This window comes from Corvus hawaiiensis, chromosome 1 (genome assembly GCF_020740725.1).
Source record: "Corvus hawaiiensis isolate bCorHaw1 chromosome 1, bCorHaw1.pri.cur, whole genome shotgun sequence".
Lineage (NCBI taxonomy): Eukaryota > Metazoa > Chordata > Aves > Passeriformes > Corvidae > Corvus > Corvus hawaiiensis.
In genome coordinates, this window is record NC_063213.1 from 19753937 (window position 1) to 19777533 (window position 23597).

At 35.8% G+C, this 23597-nt stretch overlaps 1 protein-coding gene across 1 annotated transcript in view; it reads right to left on the reverse strand.

Annotated features, from left to right (window-relative positions):
* MALRD1 (MAM and LDL receptor class A domain containing 1) overlaps positions 1 to 23597 on the reverse strand; it is a 234883-nt gene that overhangs the window by 67112 nt on the left and 144174 nt on the right. Inside the window, exons 29-32 of the mRNA XM_048323783.1 lie at positions 14774 to 14902; positions 9945 to 10100; positions 7433 to 7590; positions 328 to 529 (exon numbers count right to left, since the gene is read on the reverse strand). Coding sequence (XP_048179740.1) covers positions 328 to 529; positions 7433 to 7590; positions 9945 to 10100; positions 14774 to 14902 — 645 coding nt within the window. The remainder of the gene's footprint in view (positions 1 to 327; positions 530 to 7432; positions 7591 to 9944; positions 10101 to 14773; positions 14903 to 23597) is intronic.

A 23597-nucleotide genomic window follows, 5' to 3' on the forward strand; every position in this document is an offset into this window, starting at 1 on the left:
TTGTGAACCACATTGATACTCATAAAACTCTTCCATCTCAAACTAAAGTCTTTTCTGACTTTTTCATACAGGAGAAAACCAATATGGTGGAATTGTAGTAGATTCCTCTCAACTATGATTCAGGCCCTCAATGACAGTAATATTCTGAGTTGCTATAATTACTCATATGTTCAACTGCTAGCTAAAACACAAAAATGTCTTCTACAAACCCTGAGAAAAAGAAAATATTTCAGGTTTTGTAACTGTGATATACACAGGTATATGAAATGCCACAATTTTCCTTGCTCTCTGAAAACATGTATGATAAATATTTGTGTAGCAGCATACCTCCATTAATGCATTCTGGGGTGAAAGAAATATCATCTAGAGCAAATTCTGTGGGTTGACTCCACCCCACTTCAGCTTCAAAGGCAACTCTGAAAGGGCTGTTACTGGAGAGAACGACACTTCCATACATCCATTTGTTTTCTTCATTTCTACTAGAAGACCACATAAGGATATCCATTCCATGTTCTTCAACTGTGTATACCTGTTGATGACAGAACCCAAGAGATGCAAATGTATCAGCATTAAGCAACAGGAGTGCAGCTTGGGAGAGTAACACAGCTCAAATGCAGCAGTGCTCCTTCCTGCTTGGACAGTACTGACCCTCTTAGATATGGTTCAAATCCACTTCATATTGGTGATGACCAAATGTTACTGAATACTTTTTCTAATGCTAGTTCACCTTCAAATAAAAAGCTACTATGAAAAGAAAATAAAAAAAGAGCTGCTAATACAATCACTAATTGGAAAACCTACAAAGAGTCTCAGCCTGACATATAGAAGCTAATGAGTAAAGGCTTAACCCCAAATTCATCTAAAAATTGAAGGCTGAGAAGGATCTTGAGCTATCCTTTCATCTCTAAAAGGTGACCTCCTTATAGTTAGACTAAGTGAAGATTTTAGAGATACAAATAAAAGACTTAGCACCTAGGGATTTAAGCCTGTCATCTAGTACAAGCAATTTATAATAAAGTGTTTGAGACAGTCACAACTTTTTATTGCAAACATTTAGCAAAGCCATGAATAAAAATAAATAAAATAATTAAATACTGAAAGCAATAAGTATAGCAATGAATGAAGTTCCAATTAACCAAAACCTGATGAATTTATGCCAAGAAAATGAAACCGGAGAATACAGAGATAGTTGCTTTTCCCACTCATGTGTTAAAAATCCTTAGATGATCTAGTTCAGGTCAAAAAAAATGAAAAAAGAACTGGATTAAAGAAAGTATGCATGTTCTTACCATTCCAGATCATAACTATTTCTTTAAGGGACTGAATATTGTAATCATTATCCTCTTCTCATTACTTTCAGAAATGTAATTCTCTTAAGCCTTTAAACTAATTTTCCAGTGACCTGGAGGTTCATGTTGCCAACTGAATGCTCCAGTTTAATAATGGAACAGAAAACCTGAGGCTCAAGAAAGTTGTGAACTTGAACCCATGCTAATGATCTGTATAATTAAATACCTTTGAGTCTCCCAGTCCACCTGGTGGGACAAATAAGCCAAAAACCCAAATGACACCATAAATACTTTGTAGAACTTGGTAAAATACCTCTGATGCCTGAAACCTCTTGCAAGTTATTTCATTTTTTGAGCAGGGGAGCATGAAGAATACTGACACAGAGTAATTCAAATAAGGACCTAATTTTGTCAAGCCTGATCTTTGGTTACAGAACTGTGTAACAGCAATATCTTATCACTGTCTTCCTAAAAGCATGCCTCTTGCTGGGTTAGAAGGACAGGTGCTGAGAAAAAATAGCTGGTTCAACTCATAAAATAAAATGAAAATCTGTGTGTAACAGTTTTTCACATTACCAGGCTCTAAGGCCTCAATAAGTTAAAACCATTGATTAGAGAAACTCTGCATGTGAGGTTAGAACAATGCTACAGCACCTGTGTGTGTCTCTGGAACCATTCACTATTTTACCAGTCATGAAATATGACAATCTTGACGATTTGGAATTTTACAGCACATAATAAGGTTAGCATGGTTTTAGCTATATGCAGTGATATTTTCTCCTTTTGGAAGGTAAATATTGAGATAATATCCCTTTCAATATATCTCATTGTTAAGTCTCACAGCTGCACAAATAGATGTTGGGGAAATAAGTGGGAGGAATCAAAAATATTTGAAGACAAAACTAGAATCTCTCTAACAGGATGTTTAAAGGTTGTCCCGTTGTTTAAAGCCAGATTTTTTTTTTTTTTTTCAATTCTTTTGGTCAGGTTGGTAGGAGAAGTTTCTCATACTAAAAGTCTCAAGGCACAATAGTTGCTTGAACAGTTTGGTCTAGGTACAGAGAAATTTCATTGTGTCCATACAAAGTCTGGTCTCAGATGCAGCACGGACCCATTCTGTGACATAGAGATCAACCTTGAAGTTCAAGCTCAGTACAAACAATAAACCAATGAGGAAACCTGTTGTATGTTTCCTGGCCAGTGAGTCTGGAACTGCAGCAAGTCAAACTGGGTCTTAAGTGTGACATTTGATGACATCAGCTCCTGTTCATGTAGATGCAAAGTCATTTTATATGCCTTGTCTTTCTTTTCTCTGATATTTAACTTATATTTACCATAGAATGAGGGTATGCAGATATGTAATTACTAATGGATGAATTACTATGTTACAGTAATTTGTGTGACTCTGTCCTCAGTCAGGTTTGACTAAAGCTTAAACTTGGTGTGTAACAATCACATAAGTAATTGAGGAAATAGATAGCATTTAGTGTAAATCTCTAAACTGGTACATTGGAAATCTTAGTTGAACTCCCAGTTCTGTTTCATTTGTCATGTGCACTCCTGGGGTAATGCTTCAGTTCCACTTCTTGCCAAAGTACTCCTGAATACTTGAGTTCTCCAAGACTTTTATCTATCCACAACTATGCCAGGAAAGGGTCTGTGTTCTTAAATGTCTTTTAAATTTTTAGATGAAATTTCTAAAAGAATAATACATAACAGAAAATGCATGGTAAGTCAAATGAGATTAAAAGAGAGTTCAGAAAAATAGGAGGCCCAAGTATTCTGTTCCTTTAGCAGGGGATACAGATCTTATTCTCTCTGAGGTTGTGCCCAGTGAAAGTGAAGAAATATAATAATATCTTCTTTTCTGAGGCTACCCAAGTCACTCAGAGTTTGAGCATCTTCTGGATCAGGAAGTACATCAAGTGTAGACAAGACTTTTGCTGGCCTGTGTAAGCATATACAGCATGTGAAAGGTAGAGCAAATTTTCATGGATAAGATCTCCCTAGAGCTCTGGAATGTTACAACTCTGTGGTGCTTAATACCTCCAGGGACTACACCATCTTCCTGCACAGCATCCCATGTAAAGTGTACAAGCTAGCCTGGTAGTGAAAACAATTTAAGATGTGCAAAAGAAAAATGCTAGATGAATCCCACTATATAGTAAGAAAGGGAAGAAAAACAACTACCAAACAAAAAACAACCAACCAAAAAACAAAACCCCAAAAAAGAAAAAAAAAAAAACAAAAAACCCCAACCACCCACAAAAACCCCAAACCAACCAAACAAGTTTTAGCAAAATCCCATTGAAAAACTGTATTTATCAGTCTGATAAGATTGTTCTCCAGCCTAATACTGATCTAGCTGATCCACAGAGATTAACATTCTTCAGAAAATCCTATTTACTGCCTCAAAGTCATGACTTAGTTCTAATTCTCCACAGAACATTCTGTGTGTTAGAAAATTCCAAATTCTTTTTTCAGTTCTATTTCATTTGGGGGTTAGGAAAAATGACCTACTCTTAAAGGTCATAATATATAAACTTCTACTGAGTTAATCAGCAGTTACAACTCATGGCTATCCTGTACCCTCATCCTGACTCTTCAAGATGATGGACTATCTTCCTGATCTTGCCTGAATCTAGAAGTTGGAATGCTGGAAGGTACTACATTCCACCTGATTGCCTAATAAATAAGAAACCAATGCAGATCTGAAGGGTGCATAATAAGGCATGTATTCTTCCACCATGGACAACTTAAGAGTCTTTAATTGCCAGCCAAGGAAATGGGAAAATCTTGAGAAAGACAACCTGTATTTTCGCTTCATTAGGCACCAGAGACTTGTGTCAGCTGAGGAAAATTTCCACTGATTCCAGTGAATAATGATGATATGTTTTCTGCTTTTTGTCCTTAAGATCATGCCTTTGAAAACTTCATGTTCCTCGGCAGTCATCAGTGCATGTCTTCCTTGGACTGAAGTCCCACCAGAGACAGACTGAAATTGTTTCTCTTAAGTCCACAAATCAGATTACAAAATTGTATCTTATTTCATTGTCCCAATAGAGAAGCACTTTAAAAAAATTACTTAGCTCTTTTCTCTTTATTCCCCTTAACTTTTGTTTGAAGTAATAAAAATTTTGTCTAAACATTAGTTTGAAGTAATAAAATATTTATATATTCTAAGTGAAATAGACCTGTCTTATACCAAAATTTATTATAAATCTGTTCTATTAATATCAACAAATACCAAGGCAGAAAACTGGTATATTAGCTATACTGTCACATCAGGAATTAATTTCAATTTTTATTCTCCACTGTATGGATATGGCAGACTCCTGAGATAAATGGGCAGAGACAGAATACTAAAGCATGATAAACTTTGAGTATTTTCAGTCTAACTAACAGATGATCAATAGAATTTCCATTGGAATAAAACAGATGTGAAAACCACATTCACTTCTTGCTAAAACTTCTCTCCTACACCATTAAATTCAACTAAGTAGTCATAAAAATGTAAAGTGAAATTGTTTTATAAATTTGCATTTGTAGCATAATGCAGCAAAATTTGTTTGCATTAGGAGGTGGGTTTTTTTCAGAGCATGTTAATTGAGATATTAGACCAGCCATGCATTTAGTGCTGGATAACTCCCCTGTCAAAGGCCTTTACCACACACTTCTAACGAAAGCTGGTGGGTTTGCACCTAAACATTACAAAGCAATTTTTTCTCCTGTTGGTTAATGGTTGACTGAAGTCCTGAAGCAGGAGTATTCAGATTTCTTTTAAATAGCATCCACTCTGTGTTAATGCAAGAGTTGCTGTAAACATTGTGTCCTTTAAAAAATAATAACTTTTGGTTTCCCTATGATTAAAGAGTTTATGACAAGGGAATTGTGTAACTGAAATGTTCAGTGAATATAGAATAGAAGCACTTCTAGTTCCTCTTTCCATTTCCTTGGTGACTAGTTCCTTTTCTGAGTAAAAATGGGATTGTTCCCGTAACTTTACTTTATTGTGTGTAGTTCTACCACATCTACTTCCTATACCATTACAGTGTTAATTTTTATCTTTCTTTTACTGATTCCCTATATGCCATTTTAATCACACATCACAGTATGTCTTACATCTGCCGTCCTTTTTATTTTTTTTTTAATTCAGATTTGACCAGATAGCTGTCTTTCAGATAAGAACTATATCAGCTTTTGTACTGATGTTATTATATTCTGGCACATTATTCAAACTTCCTATTACAGTTTGACTTCTTTTACCTCCAGTGCAAACTGAAAAAAAAAACCAACTTCACAGAGCTGTTGTTTTAGAAGTTTTGTGCTGTTGGTTTTATTGCTTTCCTTTTTTGTTCTTTTTAGGCTTTTTTTCTTTTTCACTTGAATGGGTACAGTTAATTTATATTCTTGATTTAATAACAGCAACAGTTGATACTGAAATGGCTTATTAGTTTGATAGAAAATAGCAAAATGTCCACAGAGGTAAATTGATTCTCTGATGAGATGATATTCCTTGCTGAGTGTTTCAGTCTGTTGTGAATATGCTCCTACATAAAGAGTACATGTAGCAAAGCCATAAACAGGGATCTTTATTTGTATGTGGGAGTAAGACAATTCTTTATGAAATTGAAGGCAATGAGAATTAATTAAACTAGCCTGTTTAAAAAGAGAAAAAAACAATTAAAAAGCAGACTCTGTTTGGCTGTCTGCCTACTAACTCACACACAGGCCACACACATCTACTTATTCACAAATGCTAAGTGTTCTGTGATGCTTGGAAACATTCAAAAGCTCTTTCAAAGAGTCTCATCATCAATCTTGCATGCTGTAATGTCCAGGATAATTGAATTTAAACAAATAGCTAATCATAGGTAATCTCACAGTATTTCAGCTATCAACAAATCAAAAAAAGGAATTTATGTTTGCTTTTTACTGCTGCTTTTACTAACTTCATGAAATACAGCCCTTTTTTTTTTTGTATCAATAAGTAAATTTATGGCAATTCTCAGAGTATCCATAAACTAGGTGCTAGAGATAAAATTGACATGCAAACCCCATCCTGAAAAAAATTACCAAAAAAAAAAAAAATAAAAGAAAAGAAAAAGGGTGGAATGAAGGGCAACATTATCCTTGGACTGGATGTAAAGAGAAGAAGGTGGGAAGTTTACCAGTGGCACAAGTTGCCCCTAGAGGCTGAGCCGTCTTCAGTTATGGACATTTTCAAGACTGAGTAAATTCCTGAGCCACCCAGCATGATCTTGTAGCTGACTCTGCTTGGAGTAAGAGGTTGGACTGGAGACCACCTGAGGCCCTTCCAGCCTAATTCCATTATAATTCCATGGAGTTGTGCTATGATAATCTTTTCCAGTGGAGAAACCAGTGGTATGAACTTTGTGACTGAATTCAATGTCCAAGACTACAAAAATATTCTTGTTCACTTTTAACATAGACTAACTTGTATTCTGTCACTGACTAAAAATTAACATAACCCGTATTTGCAAAATCTAACCAACCCCACAGATAGGAGTCTTTCTCAGGTCACTCAAAAAGGAACTGTGCAACGTATTTATTCAGTGAGTCACATGAAGTGAGTTGTTTGGCAAGGGTTCACATCCCTGCTTGGACTGTTGCTAGAGTACTTAACAACCAAAAGTGTACTTGTTAAGGATGCTTGGGGAATAGCAACATGACAGTTTCATGGAAGCATGAGGTATAATTGTTAATGCAGTTAAATACCTTATTTCCAATTTTTTTAAAAAAACACCTTTCACACGTGGTTACATTAATGTTTTTAAAACTATTATTTTAAACCACTAAACATTGGAAACCTTCTCTATTTTATGTTAGAGTGAATTCTGCAAAGAACCGTGCTAGTATTGGGAAGGTTTTATTATGCTAGTCAAATGTGCAATGTTAATTCTTTCATATGTAGTAAAAGGACTTCAAGTGGAACTAAAACTAAAGCAGAATTGTCACTTGATCCTGTCAGGAGAAGATTTATATATAGGTATCACTGCAGAGAAGTTGTGATGAAACATTGTTAACTTAAATTCCTGAGATTTTGGTAATCCTAGACACAAAAAAGCAAATAGTACTAAAGAAAGTATTATTATGCCTTAATGTAGTAGAAGGGTTTTTACCTTTAAGACTCCTGTTTGCCTAGAAGCAAACATCCAGAACCAGAAACGAACTCTACAGACCCCAAGACTAGCTGGGAAGAATTTGGAGGTAGTTATCCTTGCGCTGTCTCCTTCCTTCTGGGCAGATGAGTTTACATACAAAAAACTCTGTCCTTTACCTTAATAAAAAGATAAAAAACATTTAGAGTTCTTCAATACTATTTTATGCTTGAGTTTATAAGCATTTTTATAAACACAGAAACTAATATTTTTTTTATCTTTTTACTGCATACATGTATACCATACCTTGGCTGTATGGAGATCTTTCTTGCTAATGCTTTGTGTATTTAATTGAATTGTAGAATAGTTTGAGTTGGAAGGGCCTTTAAAAATCATCTAGTTCCAACCCCATGCCATGGGCAGGGATGCCACCGACTGCATCAGGCTCCTCAAAACACACCCAGCCTGGCCTTGAACACGTCCAGGGATGGGGCATCTGCAGCTTCTGCACAAATTTTTCCAGTGTCTCACTGCCTTCTGAGTAAAGAATTTCTTTCTAATTTCCTATTTTCTAATCTAGGTCTCTCCCCTTTTGGTATAAAAAGATGTTCCTTGTCCTAGATGTCCCTTGTGCTAAACAGAATCACAGAATAACCTGACTTGGAAGGGACCCACAAGGATCGTTAAAGTCCATCTCCTGACCCTGCACAGGACACCTTAAGAGTCACCATGTGTCTGAGGGCATTGTTCAAATGCTTTTTGAACTCTGTCAGGCTTGGTGCTCTGACCATTTCCTGGGGAGCTGTTCCAGTGCTCAACCACCCTCTGGGTGAAAAACCTTTCCCTAATATCCAACCTAAACCTGATGGACTGATAGATATTTCTAAGTATTACAGGCTGTTGGCAATTTGGGCAAGCGATTCCTCTGTAGCTAATGTGAATATATCTCGCCTGGGTAATTTAAAAGTAAATTACAAATCTGGATAATTTTGTAAACACATTTGCTCTAATTTTGTTTTCCTTTTGCTTGACTTTTTATTAACTATTTTTTTCTTAAAATTGCTGGGTAATTTCACAGAAACAAAGAACTAATTAAGTGACAGAAACTGAAATAGAAAAGCACACAAAATCTCCTCAAAAAGCCAGGGGCTAGCAGTTGTTTTGTTATCGCATTGCATCAAAGTAACAGCAAGAAAGCAAGTCAAACTACTTATTTGCAAGAAACAGCTTGCCTGGAACAGCTGCAATAGTTTCTACCTCTACCTTGTCTGTTCTGTCCCTTTCCAAGAGGAATGCACTTCCAGATTTACAGCCTGCAATACAAAGTCGTAGGAATGTCTGCAGAAACTGTGATTTGTGGTAAATAAGCAGTTCCCTCATGATCAGGTGAGCAGTTCCTGCAGCAGGTGCAGAATAAAAGAAAAGGGAGGATAAATGAATTGGAAAGAAATGGCTACAGCCACCTGTGATAAGGTGCCTCTGTTGATTTTGAAAACAAAATACAAAAAAAGAGTCAAAACCTGGAGATGATGCTGCTCACAAACCCAAGAGAAAAACAGTAGAAATTGTGATACTTCTAGATTGAATACTAATTATACTTTGCTGATTAGATGGAAATTAAGATAGTGTTTCTAACCACTAAGTCTTCTGGAAAGAAAGCAAACTACTTCTCAAATAGAGATTGGTACATTTGTGATGGAAATTAATATCCTACCCAGATATATTGTATAATAAAAGAATATATTATTTAATATTTATGTAATACTGTATATAATTATGCTTACTACATGACACAGATTACTGTAATTGCCTAGCAATACATTTCATTCTCCTGAAAATCAGTAGGCATTCTGGTAGCAGTTTGTCAGAAACATCTTGGGAAGAACTTCTATATTAAGATTTCTGACAAGCCAATGCCAGGGAGGTAAGTTAAATCGAGGTAGGAGTCTTAAGCATTTCACGCACACCCATACACTTTGCTCCTCATCCTGCATATTGACTGCATGTTTTTCTAAAATTCATTAGATCATACCACACTCCAGTAAAAGTAGATTATTTAAAAATATTGACAAGAAGAGCCAGTTACAATTTCAGAGAATTCATCTTTTAATGTCAAAAGCTGATATTATGTAGCTGAAATTTGTTATTAGAATAGAATAGAATAGAATAGTATTATTTCAGTTGGAAGAGACCCAAAATGATCATCTAGTCCAACTGGCTTATCAATTTAGGGCTGCCCAAGATAAAGCATGTTGTTAAGGGCATTGTCTGAATGCCTCTTAAACACTGAAAGGCTGGGGGCACCGAACACCTCTAGGAAGCTTCTTCCAGTGTTTGGCTTCCCTATTGGTAAAGAAATGCTTCCTAATATCCAGTCTGAACTGCTCCTGGTGCAGCTTTGAGCCATTCCCATGCATCAGCTGACCACTGAGATGCGCTGTTATCTTGGTACCGATCCACGTTCTTGTAGGTTTTTTGTAAATTCAGTGAATATGTTACTTTTCCAGAAGTGATGTAGTACACATGACAATACCTGGTGTGTGGTCAGTATGAGGACTTGTTTGTGCAGCACTGTTGCTAATACTCCAGTCAAAATCATCAGTAGTGTCTTGTATTAATCCACATACAGTTGTCCACTCTTGATCCTGTATTTCAAAGTTACAGCTTCCAGGAATATTTGTGTAGTAACCTGAAAATACAGCAAAAAGTAAATTATCCTCCCAGCTCTATGTAAAGGTGCTATAATATGCACACTAAACATGGTAGTGGCAAGGGTTCTGTATGGCTAACACTGTGATTCCCTGAATTCCATGTATGGACATAAATAATATGTGATAGTTAATAAGAAAAGGAAAAACTGATTCTTCGCTTTAAGAACAGGTATAAACTTTATTACAGATAAATGCCCATGTAACTCTTTAGGACAAACCAATGACTTTGCCAAATTTAGTTCTTATCCAAGGTGAATGGAAGGAATGGCTTCCAGACAATTAGCTAGCAAGACTGTCCTTTCACAGTGGCATTTTTCATAAGCATGTGTTAGCTTTGTGAACGTTATGTCTGACGGCAGCTTTAGGATGAGAGATATGTTCTAGTGATTAGGACACTCACTGACTAAATTCAGGAGACCTGAGTTAAACTGCCCATTTCTAACTCTGCTTCTGATGCTTCAGGTGACTTTGGAAAGTAATTAATCAACAAAATGATATAAATGGTTTGGTACAGATGAATCAAATAGCACCACAACCTCCTCTGTTGGCTCCAAAACATCTTTTCCTTAGTTATAAAGCAGAGGCAGCTACACAATTGCTGAGTGAGAGTTAGGACAACACTTGTGAGAAGACTTTGGAAAAATGTTCCAAACTATTAAGCATCACAATCAGCCGTGCTTTTTAGAAACAGGTCTGACTGTGACTGTTCAGAATGGATTTGAGGATTTAGACTATGTTCCTTGATCTAGAAATATTCTGCAATATTAAAATACAACTATTTATGTGTCATTGTCTGGGTATAAAGGATATAGATAAAAAGAATAGAGTTAATTACCTCCTAGTGATCTGGTTTGGGATTTTTTCCTGTTGTCTACTTTGATGCTAAAAGAAAAAATTAGGCCATTCTTTATGAAAACAACTTAGCATTATCATAAACCTGCTTATGACCAAGATCTGCACACACACTGTAACCATGTGGACTTTTGTTCTCTGTAAAAAAAAGTGTCCCTTTAGTTAAATGTATAATACAAATATCTTAAAATATGTATAATTTTGATCCAATATAGGTTATTCACTGGATCAAAATCCTGTATACTAGGAGAAGAATTTGCACTGTTCTGCAATGTATGTATCTGTAATGTACTGTACTGCAAGGACTGAAGTGTCTCCCCTGAGCACAGACTGAGGGAGCTGGGACTGTTCAGGCTGGAGGTGAGAATGCTCAGTGGGATTTTGTCAGTGTGTATAGATACTTTCTGGAATGGTTTAAAGAAGAAAAAGACAGACTTTTCTCAGCGGTGCCCAGTGTCAGGACAAGAGGCAATGGACACAAACAGAGGAGGCAATTTTTAAGGTTAAGGAAAAAACCTTTTTTAGCTGTCAGGCTGGTAAAACACTGATATAAATTGCCCAGATAAGTTTTGGAATATCCATTTTTGAAGGTATTCAAACCCTGAGTGGCACAGCCCTGTGCAACCTGTTGCAGGGAATTGCAGTTTGAAGCAGGAGGTTCAACAGGATGATCTCCAGAGGTGCCTTTCCACCTCAACCCTTCTGTGATTTTGCTAGTGCTGGTCAAATGCAGTGAGCATCTGCATGGCACTGTATTACGAACATCACATAAGCCAAATAAAGCCTAACTCCAACAATAAACACCCTCACACACAGGTAGAGCAAAGGGAACCCATTAATTGAAAAACCAAGTACATTTTCTTGTACATCTCTGACAAGATCAAAGTCCAAATCCATTTAGGATTTACATTAGTCATAACAGAATACCTGACTCCAGGATTTTTACCCTAATATATTAACAGTGCATTCAGAAGGTAATTATTAATAAATATTTATGAACAGTATTACTGGGTTAAGAGTCATGTGACCTATCTGCACCTGCTGGGTAGTTTTTTTTTATGGGTAAGCATACCCTATTTAGAAGCCAACAGAAGAAGATTGCTCCATTTATTGGAAAAAATTGCTTTTATTTCAATAATTTAAGCACTCCTCTAGTTGATTCATCAACACTGAGGTTTGTTATCCGTGTGTATACTTGGCTGCAATTCATGAAAATTGAAACTGCTTTCATGTGTGGTTTTTTCACCTCGGTACTTCCAGCAACTTACTGAAAGAGAATGAAAATTTTCCAGGATTGCCTGACTGGACTGCATGAAACACAGAGTAAGTAATTTCCACAAGTTTATTAAAAAAAAGTCTACCAGCCTATGTGGACGCAGCTCATTTCATCCAGGTTCTGTTGTAAATCCTGCATACAGGAATTGCTCCTGAGTAGATTATGGTCCATTTACTTCTTTGGAGTTACATTAAAGAAAAAAGTTACTGCATAAAACTGCAGTAGAATGTGAAATAAGCTCAGACCTTGAGCTCAGTGCAAAGGAGAAAACTTCAGACAAATGTGGCCATAACCACTTGTGATGGGACAGGTTAGGCCGTGAAGGGATTTCTCTGTGCCTGCTCTGCTTTCTTTTCTGATTAAGCAGCTCCTGTTGCCTTTTCATTAAAAAAATCAGGTTTCCATATCTAGAAGGCATTATGTGCCCTTTAATGTTGTTTATTCCCATCTATAAGATATATGCTCAGGAAAAAAGTGTGTTTATCTAAATATAAGGCATCAATTGTTTGAACTAAAATAGAGCAGACAGGGAAATATTATACCTGAGGCTTATCTGAGTATTCTGAATGCCAGATTACTGTATCTCTGCATTACACTTTGGTAGCGGCAGCAAGACTAAAGACTGAAGAAATTATTTTGATATATCTACAGCCTTTCCATCTACAATAAAAAGATATCTCAGTCTATTTTTTTAAAAGTGAATATCAGCAATTATTTTTTTTCTCCCCTTGGAAAAGCTTTTCTTCAGTATAGCAAACACTGAGTTGCTTTACTGTGATTCAAGATCATTTATGGCCTGAAATATTCCCATCTGTTATCTGACTAAAAAAAGAGTCCTTCCAGAAAACACACAACAACACCCTCCCCCAATGAAGCTACTATATCCTCTAACAATATTTAGAGAATAAATCAAGTGCCTCCATAATTTTCTGAGTATCTTTACTGAACAGTTCACTTTGGACAGTAATTCAAATTTACTGTGTGCCTGTTAGGTCTGGAAAATGTTACAAAGGTGAGTTTATAGAGTATTTTGCTGAACTTACTTTGCCTAATTCCTGAAAAAGTATTAATACTTTGTAAAAGAAATACAGATTAGCTGTTTAAAATCTATCTTGCAGTCTAATTTTAAAAACCTAGTACTTTTAACTTCTCATCCAATGTAAATCCATTTCCATGAATATGATTCACAAAGTTCACTGCAACACAAAGTACCACAAGAGGCAGAACTCAGAAATACTGACACTACCTTCAGCTTTTGTACTTCAGAACTGTTATTTACTTTTATGAAAGGGAGAAACTCCAAGTTAAATCTCCTATAGTGATATCTTAGCATCTCTCTCAGCAAGTATGTAAGTCTGATGTTTGGCTAAAACATTTTAATGTGCATCATCCAGTAAAGGGTCATTAGTTTTGTAATCCTGTTCAGTCAAGCCTCTAGCAACCCCATGCTAGAAAAAATGCCTTTGATTTTCAAGGGATCAAAACATATTGGCTTAGTTCAATGAAGTACTTTTACTTCCACAAAGGATGAAGGCTGAATTGATGTTGTGATACATTTACTCTCTCTATCAAGTTTACTTTTGGGCATACCTACATCATGGAAGAATTTGACCCTCTGCTCAAAGATTAACAATTAGACTGATTACCGAACTGTATATATGGACTATGTAATCTTCCAACTCCAATGTCCGGTCCAGACAGTAACTGTAAGTAAACAAAGACATGGAGCAGGAACAAGGGCACAATGTTTTACTGCTTCTGAGTTTTAGAATTGGAAAGCCTGTTAACTTGATCCAGATTTTAAAATGGAGCTGTGTTCTTCCATCTCAATCAGCCGCAGTGAAGAATGCCTACAGACAAATTTTGTCTCAATATTCACTAGGACTTAGGAAAACATAAACAGACTTGATTTTTTCCAACTGTTCTGTAATAGAGAAATGACAACAAAATATTTTCACAGCTTGCAGTAGAAGCAAGAACAAACAATGAAACTGTATTCACTCTACTCAGATCACAAAGACAGAATTCATTTGAAAGACAAGCTTATTTTTAAATATTCACCTTTCTATGGCAGAATCATGCCTAAATGTTATTGTACACAAGTTTGCTTGCTTAGCTTTTCCACTCAACATTGATATTTCCTTTCAACATGTTTTCACATTAATAAATGAGTTTACATTTGTTCTCAGAGTTAATTTGTATTGTAACTCATTGATTTAATTCCTCAAGTATGTTTTTAATCCTTAAGCTTGTTCTGGCCTTGGTATGGGTTTTTTTTCTTTCAGTATTTAACCTTTGGTTTTAGCAAGCTACATTTTTGCAACTAAATCACACTTAAATACTTTTTGCAGCAAGTATCTCTGAGGATATAAAGATGTCAGACCTTCCGAGCTGTGGAGAAGGCCACCTGCTTGTGATCATCTTCTGAGTGAATCATCTGTGTGAACTCACCTAAACTATGCTACAGAATTTAAAGTTATAATTTTAACTGAAGATTACATTAATACACAAAGAGATACTTACTGCAGTCAGCTTCATCTGATAGGTCTTCACAGTCTGGTTTATAGTCGCAGATGAACTGAGACTCTATGCAATTCCCATTCCCACACACAAAATCAGTGAGGGCAGGGCATTCCCTGGGATTCTCTCCAACTGAAACCAACAAGACATTTAAATCAATTATTGTAATAAAACCAAAGGATGCTCTTTTTAATTTGTTTAGCCATTATACATCATGGTGTTAGGGTTTTACTGCTTCCAACAGATGTTATTTGGTCTCACTCTTTTAATGTTGCATTATATGTTTCTAGACTACTCTATTTGCCTTGCCCAAAGCTTCAAAGGTAGAATGGTTTGGCTGGAAGAAAATTCAGTTCAGCATCAACATAACAGTTTGCCTGGTATATTTGTTGTGGACATTCCATAAAAAACAGGTTCTGTGAGCTGTTGAAAAGTAGACAGGGAAAAGGCTTTATTCTGCTCACAATTAGAATATATTTTTTTGAAAATAACATTTTAGCTGAGAAAAATCACTGTTATACGCATTTGCATAATACATAAACTCTTAAAGCCTTTCTAAGACATTTAACTTTTTTTTTAAGAGTTTAGACAAATTGTTGCTCTGATTGTGTGAACCTCCCATGTAGGAAACCAGAGTGCTGAGAATATTTTTCTGCCTGTTTTTAAGGGTTCTTACCCCCCCTGAAAAACACTGCTTTAGCCTCCAACCTTGGAAAAAATTACCAGCGGTCAGACAAGAACTAGAAAATACAGTGGCATGAATTAGGTGATAGACTACTGTGTAAGATTGTCACAGGGTGAAAAATTTAGAGGTCTTGGGCTTCTCTTGGTAGTAAATAGATAAGAGTAAAAAATATCAAAATGGAGGATTGTTGTTGTTCTCTAAACCTTCTTCTCCTTCTTCTACTACTCCATGTTCTGCAGTAAAAGTAGTTTGGAATGATTGGATAGAAAATTCCGCAGTTCCTAGTCGTGTTACTGAATAATTGGTAGGAAAGTGAAAATAATGTACGTTTTTAGTAACTATTGGTTAAAATATCTTTAAAAGGCTGTTTAAATCTTGATAGAGAGGCCTCACTCCTGCTTTTCTGTGCTCTATGCTGTACCTGGGTCATGCTAGTGGCTCTGTTCCTCTGATAAGACTTAATAAACAACTATCTAGAAGCACTGAAACTCAAGGAAAAGTCTCGGTTTATCTTTGAAATTCCTTGCAAGGACTTTCAGCAAATTCTCTCCCATCCAGAGGGACTTGATTTATGGTGCGGTTCAGTGACATGCCCAGAAATTTCTCTTATGGTATTTAATATACAAATCTGTTTTACAACAATTTGTGTTCGTCTCTGAAGGTGAGTGAAAATGATCTCATAAAATGAGAGTGACTTAGTAACTTGCACATAAAACATTAGGTTCAAATCCTAAGAGTGCTGAGATTCAGCCATCCCTGGACTGTAAGACTATAAAGGAACTTATGTAAGTTATTTTTTAGTTCAGTGCACTGTGTGTATAATTTCAGCTAACACTAATTGAAGCAGTTCTGATAGCCCCAAATGCAACACTTCAAAAGCACTCTGGTAACCTTAGATTGCCTTTCAGTCTAGAGCTTCAAGTTCTGCAAAAAGGCATTTAGGAGAATTTATTTTTACTGTATTCATTGTAATGTGTTTCATTTTTTCCTTCAAACATGACTAAAATGTGTCATATTGTTAAACACAGGCTGATCAGAACACCATGATATTTACCTTTGTGCAGGCCCATATTTCCAGAGGAATTATTATTGTTGTCAGGGTATTAATCTCTTTAAACAGTGGTACTTACTGAATTTTACAGGCTGAGGAACTGCATTCTCATTGATGCAGAATAGGAAAAGAGAACTAAACTTTTGGTTTAGTTTCAACATGCAATCAAACTAATATTAAATAGAGTGAAAATACAGAATTAAAGTGTAATCCAAATATTTTAAATGGATAGTACAAAAGAGAAAAAAATCAGTGCTAATGTTGGTTACTTGCAGGACCTTAAGACTTAAATTTTCAGCTTTGAAATACAGAAGACCCTGTGCACTCACACACACACACACACAAAACCTGTTTCCAAATTGGTATCTGTCTCATTATTTTAATTTTTAATTTTTCACTGTCAGTTTGATCTGATTAGTGTCAGGGGATCCACACCATGAACAGCTTGTCATGAATTAGATACATGAAGAGCTGTGGCTAATTTTTACAGAGAATCCATGTGGCAGAGAGCCCTTAGCAGAGGAGCAGATTCCTGAGAAAAAAATTGACCTAGGCATTTGTGATGGTTAAGGCAGTTTTCACACCTCTCCAAAATGATATGATAAAACCTGATTGAAGATATCACTAAAAATTCATTAATATGGCTTATCCTAAATTCCAGAAAGCCACCTAATAGCTGACGTTGGCAGGGCCCTCTCAAGTCCTCTCTAGTCCAAGCCACTGCTTCAGCCACCTCTAGTAGAGCAGGTTGTGCAGTACCATGTCCACTTGGGTTTTGGATATATCAATAAATGGAGACTCAACAACCTCTTTGCACAACTATTTCTTGTGTTGGGTGACCCTCACAGTAAAGTGGTTTATTGTGTTCACTTGAAATTTCCTGGTTTTTGAATTTGTGCCCCTTGCCTTCTGTCAGTAGGCACTTTTGAGAAGAGTCTAAAACCCTTATGTTCACTCCCTCCTTTGCACTGGAAATGATGCACAGGAAAATTAAACAACTTCTTTAAGTCATTCAGTGGCTTAAATAATGACATAAATTAGGAAATCGCAGAGCCATTAGCAGAGAGTAAGTTTCACATCTTATTTCACTGCATACGAAAGGGGTACGTTATCACCATACAGGAGAGTGACTTTTGAAAATCTGTGGCTTTGTGACTGATCATATTCCATACGATTACCTACACAGAGCAACATTATGTTATGTTATGTTACTCTATCATTTATATTTAGGACTTAATTACAGTTATTGGGTTTTTTTAAAAAAACAAGCAACTATATAATACTTCAAACATACCATAAACCAGCATTTAATAATATTATTAATCTCTTTGGTTATCCTAAAATAAAACCTGTGATTCTTTTATCTCAAGAGGTGTGAATGTCATGAAGTCCAAACACTATTTATGTATCTATGAATTTTATCCTTTTGGAGTAAGACCTTGTTTACATGTAATTTTAGGGATACCAGATTAAATTTATGATAATGATGGAGTTTCTGCCACAGTCTTTGACAGAGAGAAATAAAATCCCTCTTCAAATTATCAGATTGTAATTAGCACAGTGTAACCAAATGTTCTAAACTCTATTTGGAATTATGGCATAAAAAATCAACTTTCCATAGTACACTCATTCTGGCCAAAACTCCTACACCAGCTAAAAAATAAATCGAAACAAGAAATACAGTGCAGTTTAACCATAAAACGCAACTTCAGTGTCAGCAAACCCAAAGACAAGTTCACACAGAAGTTGCAGCTTAGAAGTTTCATTTTTACAAGACATTCTTCAAATATAATATAAAAAAAATCAATTTAATCAGAAAAAAATATACTGAAGAACATATGGGAAAATATGTTAGAAACTGCTTTGAATAAGAAAAAAAGAGAGGACATTTAAACATTATGTTTTGCTCTTTCTTCTCCTCCAGTTACTCATTCCAAAAATCTGTGGGATCTGAATACTATATAGATATGCTGCAGGTCAAAAAACAACAATCCGTTCCTTTCCCAGAAAAAAAAAAATCATTATAGGCAGCAGAAAAGTCAACCCAAACCAAAATAAAAGAATACAGAATATAAAACACAAACACAGATAAGAATTGAATGGCTTATGATAACAACCAGCCTTCAGATCAGCATAGAAATACGTAGATTAATAAGAATCAGTAGACCAATTAAACCATTTCTTTTCTCATAGGTCAAAGTTATCTGGCAGCAGCACATATCCTTATAAATCAATTTCTTCCCTTACATTAAATACTTGGGGATTTAAGTCTTTTGAGTTAAAAAAACCCAACCCAACAAACTGTATTTGTGGTACAGAAAAATTATAACATTTTATTATGCCTATTTACTTGGTTTCCCCTCAGTACTGCAGCTTTTCCAAAAAGCCAGGACATCACAAGAAACTAGCACAAGACATATTTTAGATGAAGTAGTAACTAATGACTTCATGTTATGCAAATCCTTTCACCAAATGAAATGGCAGTACTTGAAAACGAAAAAGCATATACAGGATATCACTTTTCAATTAAGTACAACTTTGTAGTGATGCAGCAAAGAGCCATGTAATCTTCTAAGTAGTTTTAAGAAGCCAATAGAACTGGCTTGGCTTCTGGATCACTAAATGGTATGAAATAAGCATATTAAGGATGGTTTCTGCAGAACTTTCATTTACATACACTTGCTTTCCTTTCTACATATTTTGTTTTGGACAATGCAATTCTCAGAATACCAGCAAAGATAAGATCTTCCCTAACAAGGATACCTGTGTGTGTTTGTATACATGTAGAAAGCATGCAAGACACAGATGCTCATCATGCATACCACAAATAAACTGTGACTCTGTTGTGGATACAGCACAAGCTAGAGCTTTATTTATTTTATACCCATCTCCAGTATATGTTATCTATGGAAGACTAACCCATATAATAGACATAGAATTTATAGACACGACAAGATTCATTTGGAGAGAGCTGATAAATAAAACATTATTAACCAAGACTTTTTTTTTTTTTCAATTACCAGGAAAGGACTGACTATGAAAGAAGTCACAAAACCAGTCTTCTTTCCTTTAAGTTTGCTACTAGAGGACAGCAACAGGTCACTGACTATTTCTCTGACTCTCTGAGTACAAGAGCTTACTTGTACCAATGCTCTGTAAGATTAAATATTCCTGTGATATCCATTACATCTAAAATCACAGAAAGAACCAGACAACTCAAATATCAGTCCGAAGCTATAGATCTGTATCATCTGAAACAAAATGGATAAGGCCAAAAATATTTAAGTTTCATAGATAGCACTAAATATCATAGATTTGGTGACACAGAGTGAATGTTTAAAATACTTACTAAAGAAGTGATTGATCACACAGGAAGAGATGCTGTAGTATTACAACACTAAAGACATAGGTTGTCAGAGGTTGTGTTTGGCCAACGCTTTGTGCTTTTGAAAGGCATAGGGTGACAAAATGATTATGGTTCCTAAAGGCTGCAGTGAATAAGACCTTGAGCTGTTTTGGAAGGCAGGGTGTACCTCAAGGTCAAGTGCACTGAGCTGCTGTTTAGCAAGAGACTCATCTCTGTTCTCCAAGAGAAACACACGTGCTCACTCCATGCACGTACAGCACCACCATGTCAGCAGTGTGAAATGAAACATAAAATGCATATTCAAAGGAAATTAGACTTTTTTCCCACTATTTGTCTTTTTAGAAATTACAGTCCTTCCTGAGTAGAAATGCTTTCAAATTAATGTTGAAAATTCACCTCTTTCTATTTTTTGTTGGTTAAATCGTTTTGCTTAGTGGAAGTACTTATACCACTTCTCTCCCCTCTTTCACAGTACTTGAGCTATAAAAAAAATAATTAAAATATCTTGTTGAAAATATTATGCATTTAAAGGAAATTTAATTTGCAAGTTTCACCCTTTGTTTAAATTGGAATTTGTGAAATACACAGTCTTGGAAGGTTTCATTACTCAACTGTACTCTGAGATTCAGAAATTATGAAATACAATTTTCATCAAGCTTTTTCTTGCTTACCTAAATTGTTCAGTACTCTTTTCTGCATGACTTTTTATAGAACACTAGAATTGTATTAGCAAACCCATCAATAACGATTCTCTCCATGGATGACCTTGGAAATCTATTGCAAAGAAAACTAGATGAAAAGTTTCTACTCAAGCAAGCTAGATATAATTTCAAATAAGGTTCTTTTATAATTCTAAAACCATAGAGAATTCTCCTCATGGAATCTATCACTCAAAAGGCCATATTTAATTCAAAGATATGTTTTGACTCCAAGATAAACACTAGATCTAACAAATTATATTGACTCTCAGGAGAGACTCTGACCTGTAGATACAAAATTCTGCCAAAGCACTTCCCAAAGCTGTTCAAAGCAAGCAGTACTGTGCTTAAGGTCCCCAGATAACCTGGAAGAATAAAAAAATTATTCATAGTTCTGGAAATGTAGAATTGGCTCTGGCTCAAGCAACACAAAAGATAAGAAAATTGTCTTTAACTTCCAGTGCTGATATCATGGAGTATATAAATCCACAGGAGACAAGGACAGAAGCTTTTATATTTGATAAAGACTGAGAGACCAGCTTTGGCTTAGAGCATATCAGCAGGATAAGGATCTCGTACTCATAGCACTCATACAGGGATCTACCATAGTTTGCTTAATACCAAAGGAGACATGAGGGAGAAGCACTGAGGGCTGAGCAATGAATGAGGGTCTGGCTGTTTTAGGCTCTATCTCTTTGGAATCTGCAGGTGGTAAAAGAAAGGGAGAAGAGGACATAAGGTAAAAAATTATGACATGCTTTTGCAGAAAATTCTATTTCCCAGTAACTAGGAACGTGTTCAACCAGATAGAAGTATCTCCTGAAACAATTTGACACGTGATCTCTACTTCTCGGTCCTTTTCCCCCTCCCTGTCTCTCCTCTATGCTAATTCCAGTGTACACTTAGATTGTACCTCAGAAAGTTCAGATGAATAGATTATTCTTGGAGCTTTTCAATGATATTTACACTACAAAGTGACTGTCAAACTGTTGCTTCCACTGTGATGCAGAATCAATCAAAGCCACTCAATCACAGCACTCTCCAGTTATCACAGATATCTTAGAAGCATCTCATACGAATATTTTATTTTTATTTTGTCCTTATGTGGTCCACAGGGGTTGTTGTGACAGACCAATGGAATAGAGCACACAGTGCAATCTGCAATTATCTGCAACAAGGAGACACTTCCTCAGCTGAGTGCTCTCCCCGTCTCCGCAGAATTGCTGTTAGATGTGAAATTCATCTTGGATGTCACCTTTCACCAAGGTGTATGATGGGTTTTATGCAGCTTGGCATAAAACTGGAAGGGTACTGGAAGGGTGCCTACCTTCTAGAGTAATTTGATATGAAAATGAACTTGGGCTGGGACAGTGGTCATTATTCTAGTACCATCTTTACAGACAAAGATTGTAAGGTTAGAAAAAAGATATAAGGTCCATTCACCTCTACCCTGTATATTTTACTAGACATAAAAAGCCTTCTCCTGTGGCTCATTTGAAATAGGTGGAGTCAAGAAATTTACCACTGAATAGAAGAGTAAACAAAATGTGAAGTAAATGTCAAAATGATGAGATTTTAATTTTGTGCTGAAAACACCGGTTTACAGCCATATACTAGCAAATCAAATTATCTTTGGAGTCAGCAAATCTTCTTCACCAGTTTCCCATGAGATAAACAGAAACTTAAAACGGTGCTGAGGTCTTTTCATGAAAAATGAGGTAAAAGTTATTAATTGTTTCTCATATTCAAAATCTGTGGCAAATGCTCTCGTGCATATTCCTAATACATCTCTGAGAGTTGCAAAAAGATGGGGAACAAATATTTTGGTTAAGCTCATACATTTTTTTACATAAGCAGAAACAGAAATCCTAGTTTACAGGTATGTCAATGACTTCTAAACAGTGCAGTAAAACCTACACAATTCTGTGGTTTTCAAGCTGGTGCCATATTTCCCTTTATTCCATTTTTAAATTTTTTTTTAAGAAGGTTGTCAAATGCAATTCATTCCCTGAATCCAGACCGTATCATATTTGCCCCTTTTGTAAAAATTAATTTATATTTTTCAAACATTTCTAGAAAGTCTTAATATTCAAAGCTGTTCAAGCATTCTGACTTGTGCAAGAATTCACATCTTCACCCAGTGTAACTGGCAGCCCTGGCAAGCTGGGATGAGGGAGCCTGTATTTCCTCCTCATCTGTCCTGAGCACGTTGCCTTCCCCACTAAGTCCTTCCTACAAGGGCATTGGGGATGCCCTCTGAAAGGCAGCTATGGCTGATCTTCACATTGCCAAAAGGGAGATTATTTCTTGTCTAGAACCAAATTGTGCACATCTGTACCCTCTGCTGGTGTATCTGAGTTCAGTAAAATTTTCCCTCAAATTATAAAGTACATTCATGTTAATGTATGTTACACTAAGCCAAATTAAGATAAAGCTACCAAAATTTCTAGACTTCTCAAAATGAGCTTTTTTTCTCTATAATGAAGGAGATTCAATACGTAGCAGAAAATTTTCAATTGACAGCTCATGATGAAATTGAAGAATAATTTCCTTCTAAAGGCAAAATCCAAATATTAGACTAACAATTAAGAATTTTACTATTCATCTCAGCACATTTACTGAGATGTTTTAGACAGGTCATGTGATCCCAGTGCTCCATGTCAGAATACCCTGACACTGACCTATTTACAAAAACAAGTGAAAGACATTGTGAATCATTAAAATATTTGAAGGGGGGAAGAAAAGAAAATTAAAAAACTGGACATACGTTCTGTCTGAACGCCAGTGAATATCTTTAGTAACTAATTTAGGTCTGGCAGCTTTCTCTGTCTGAACTCCCTTCCCTCTTAATTCAGGGCCAGATTTGTACTGAATACTTCTATTATAAGAGTTTGAACTTCTCTCAAGTGTTTGAGAAGAAGGGACTAAATTCTCCATTAAACATAAAGCTTTGTGTGATACATAGCTGAGGATTCAAAGGAAACACTGGCTTGTTTTAAAAATAAAAAAAAGCTGGCCTACGTACA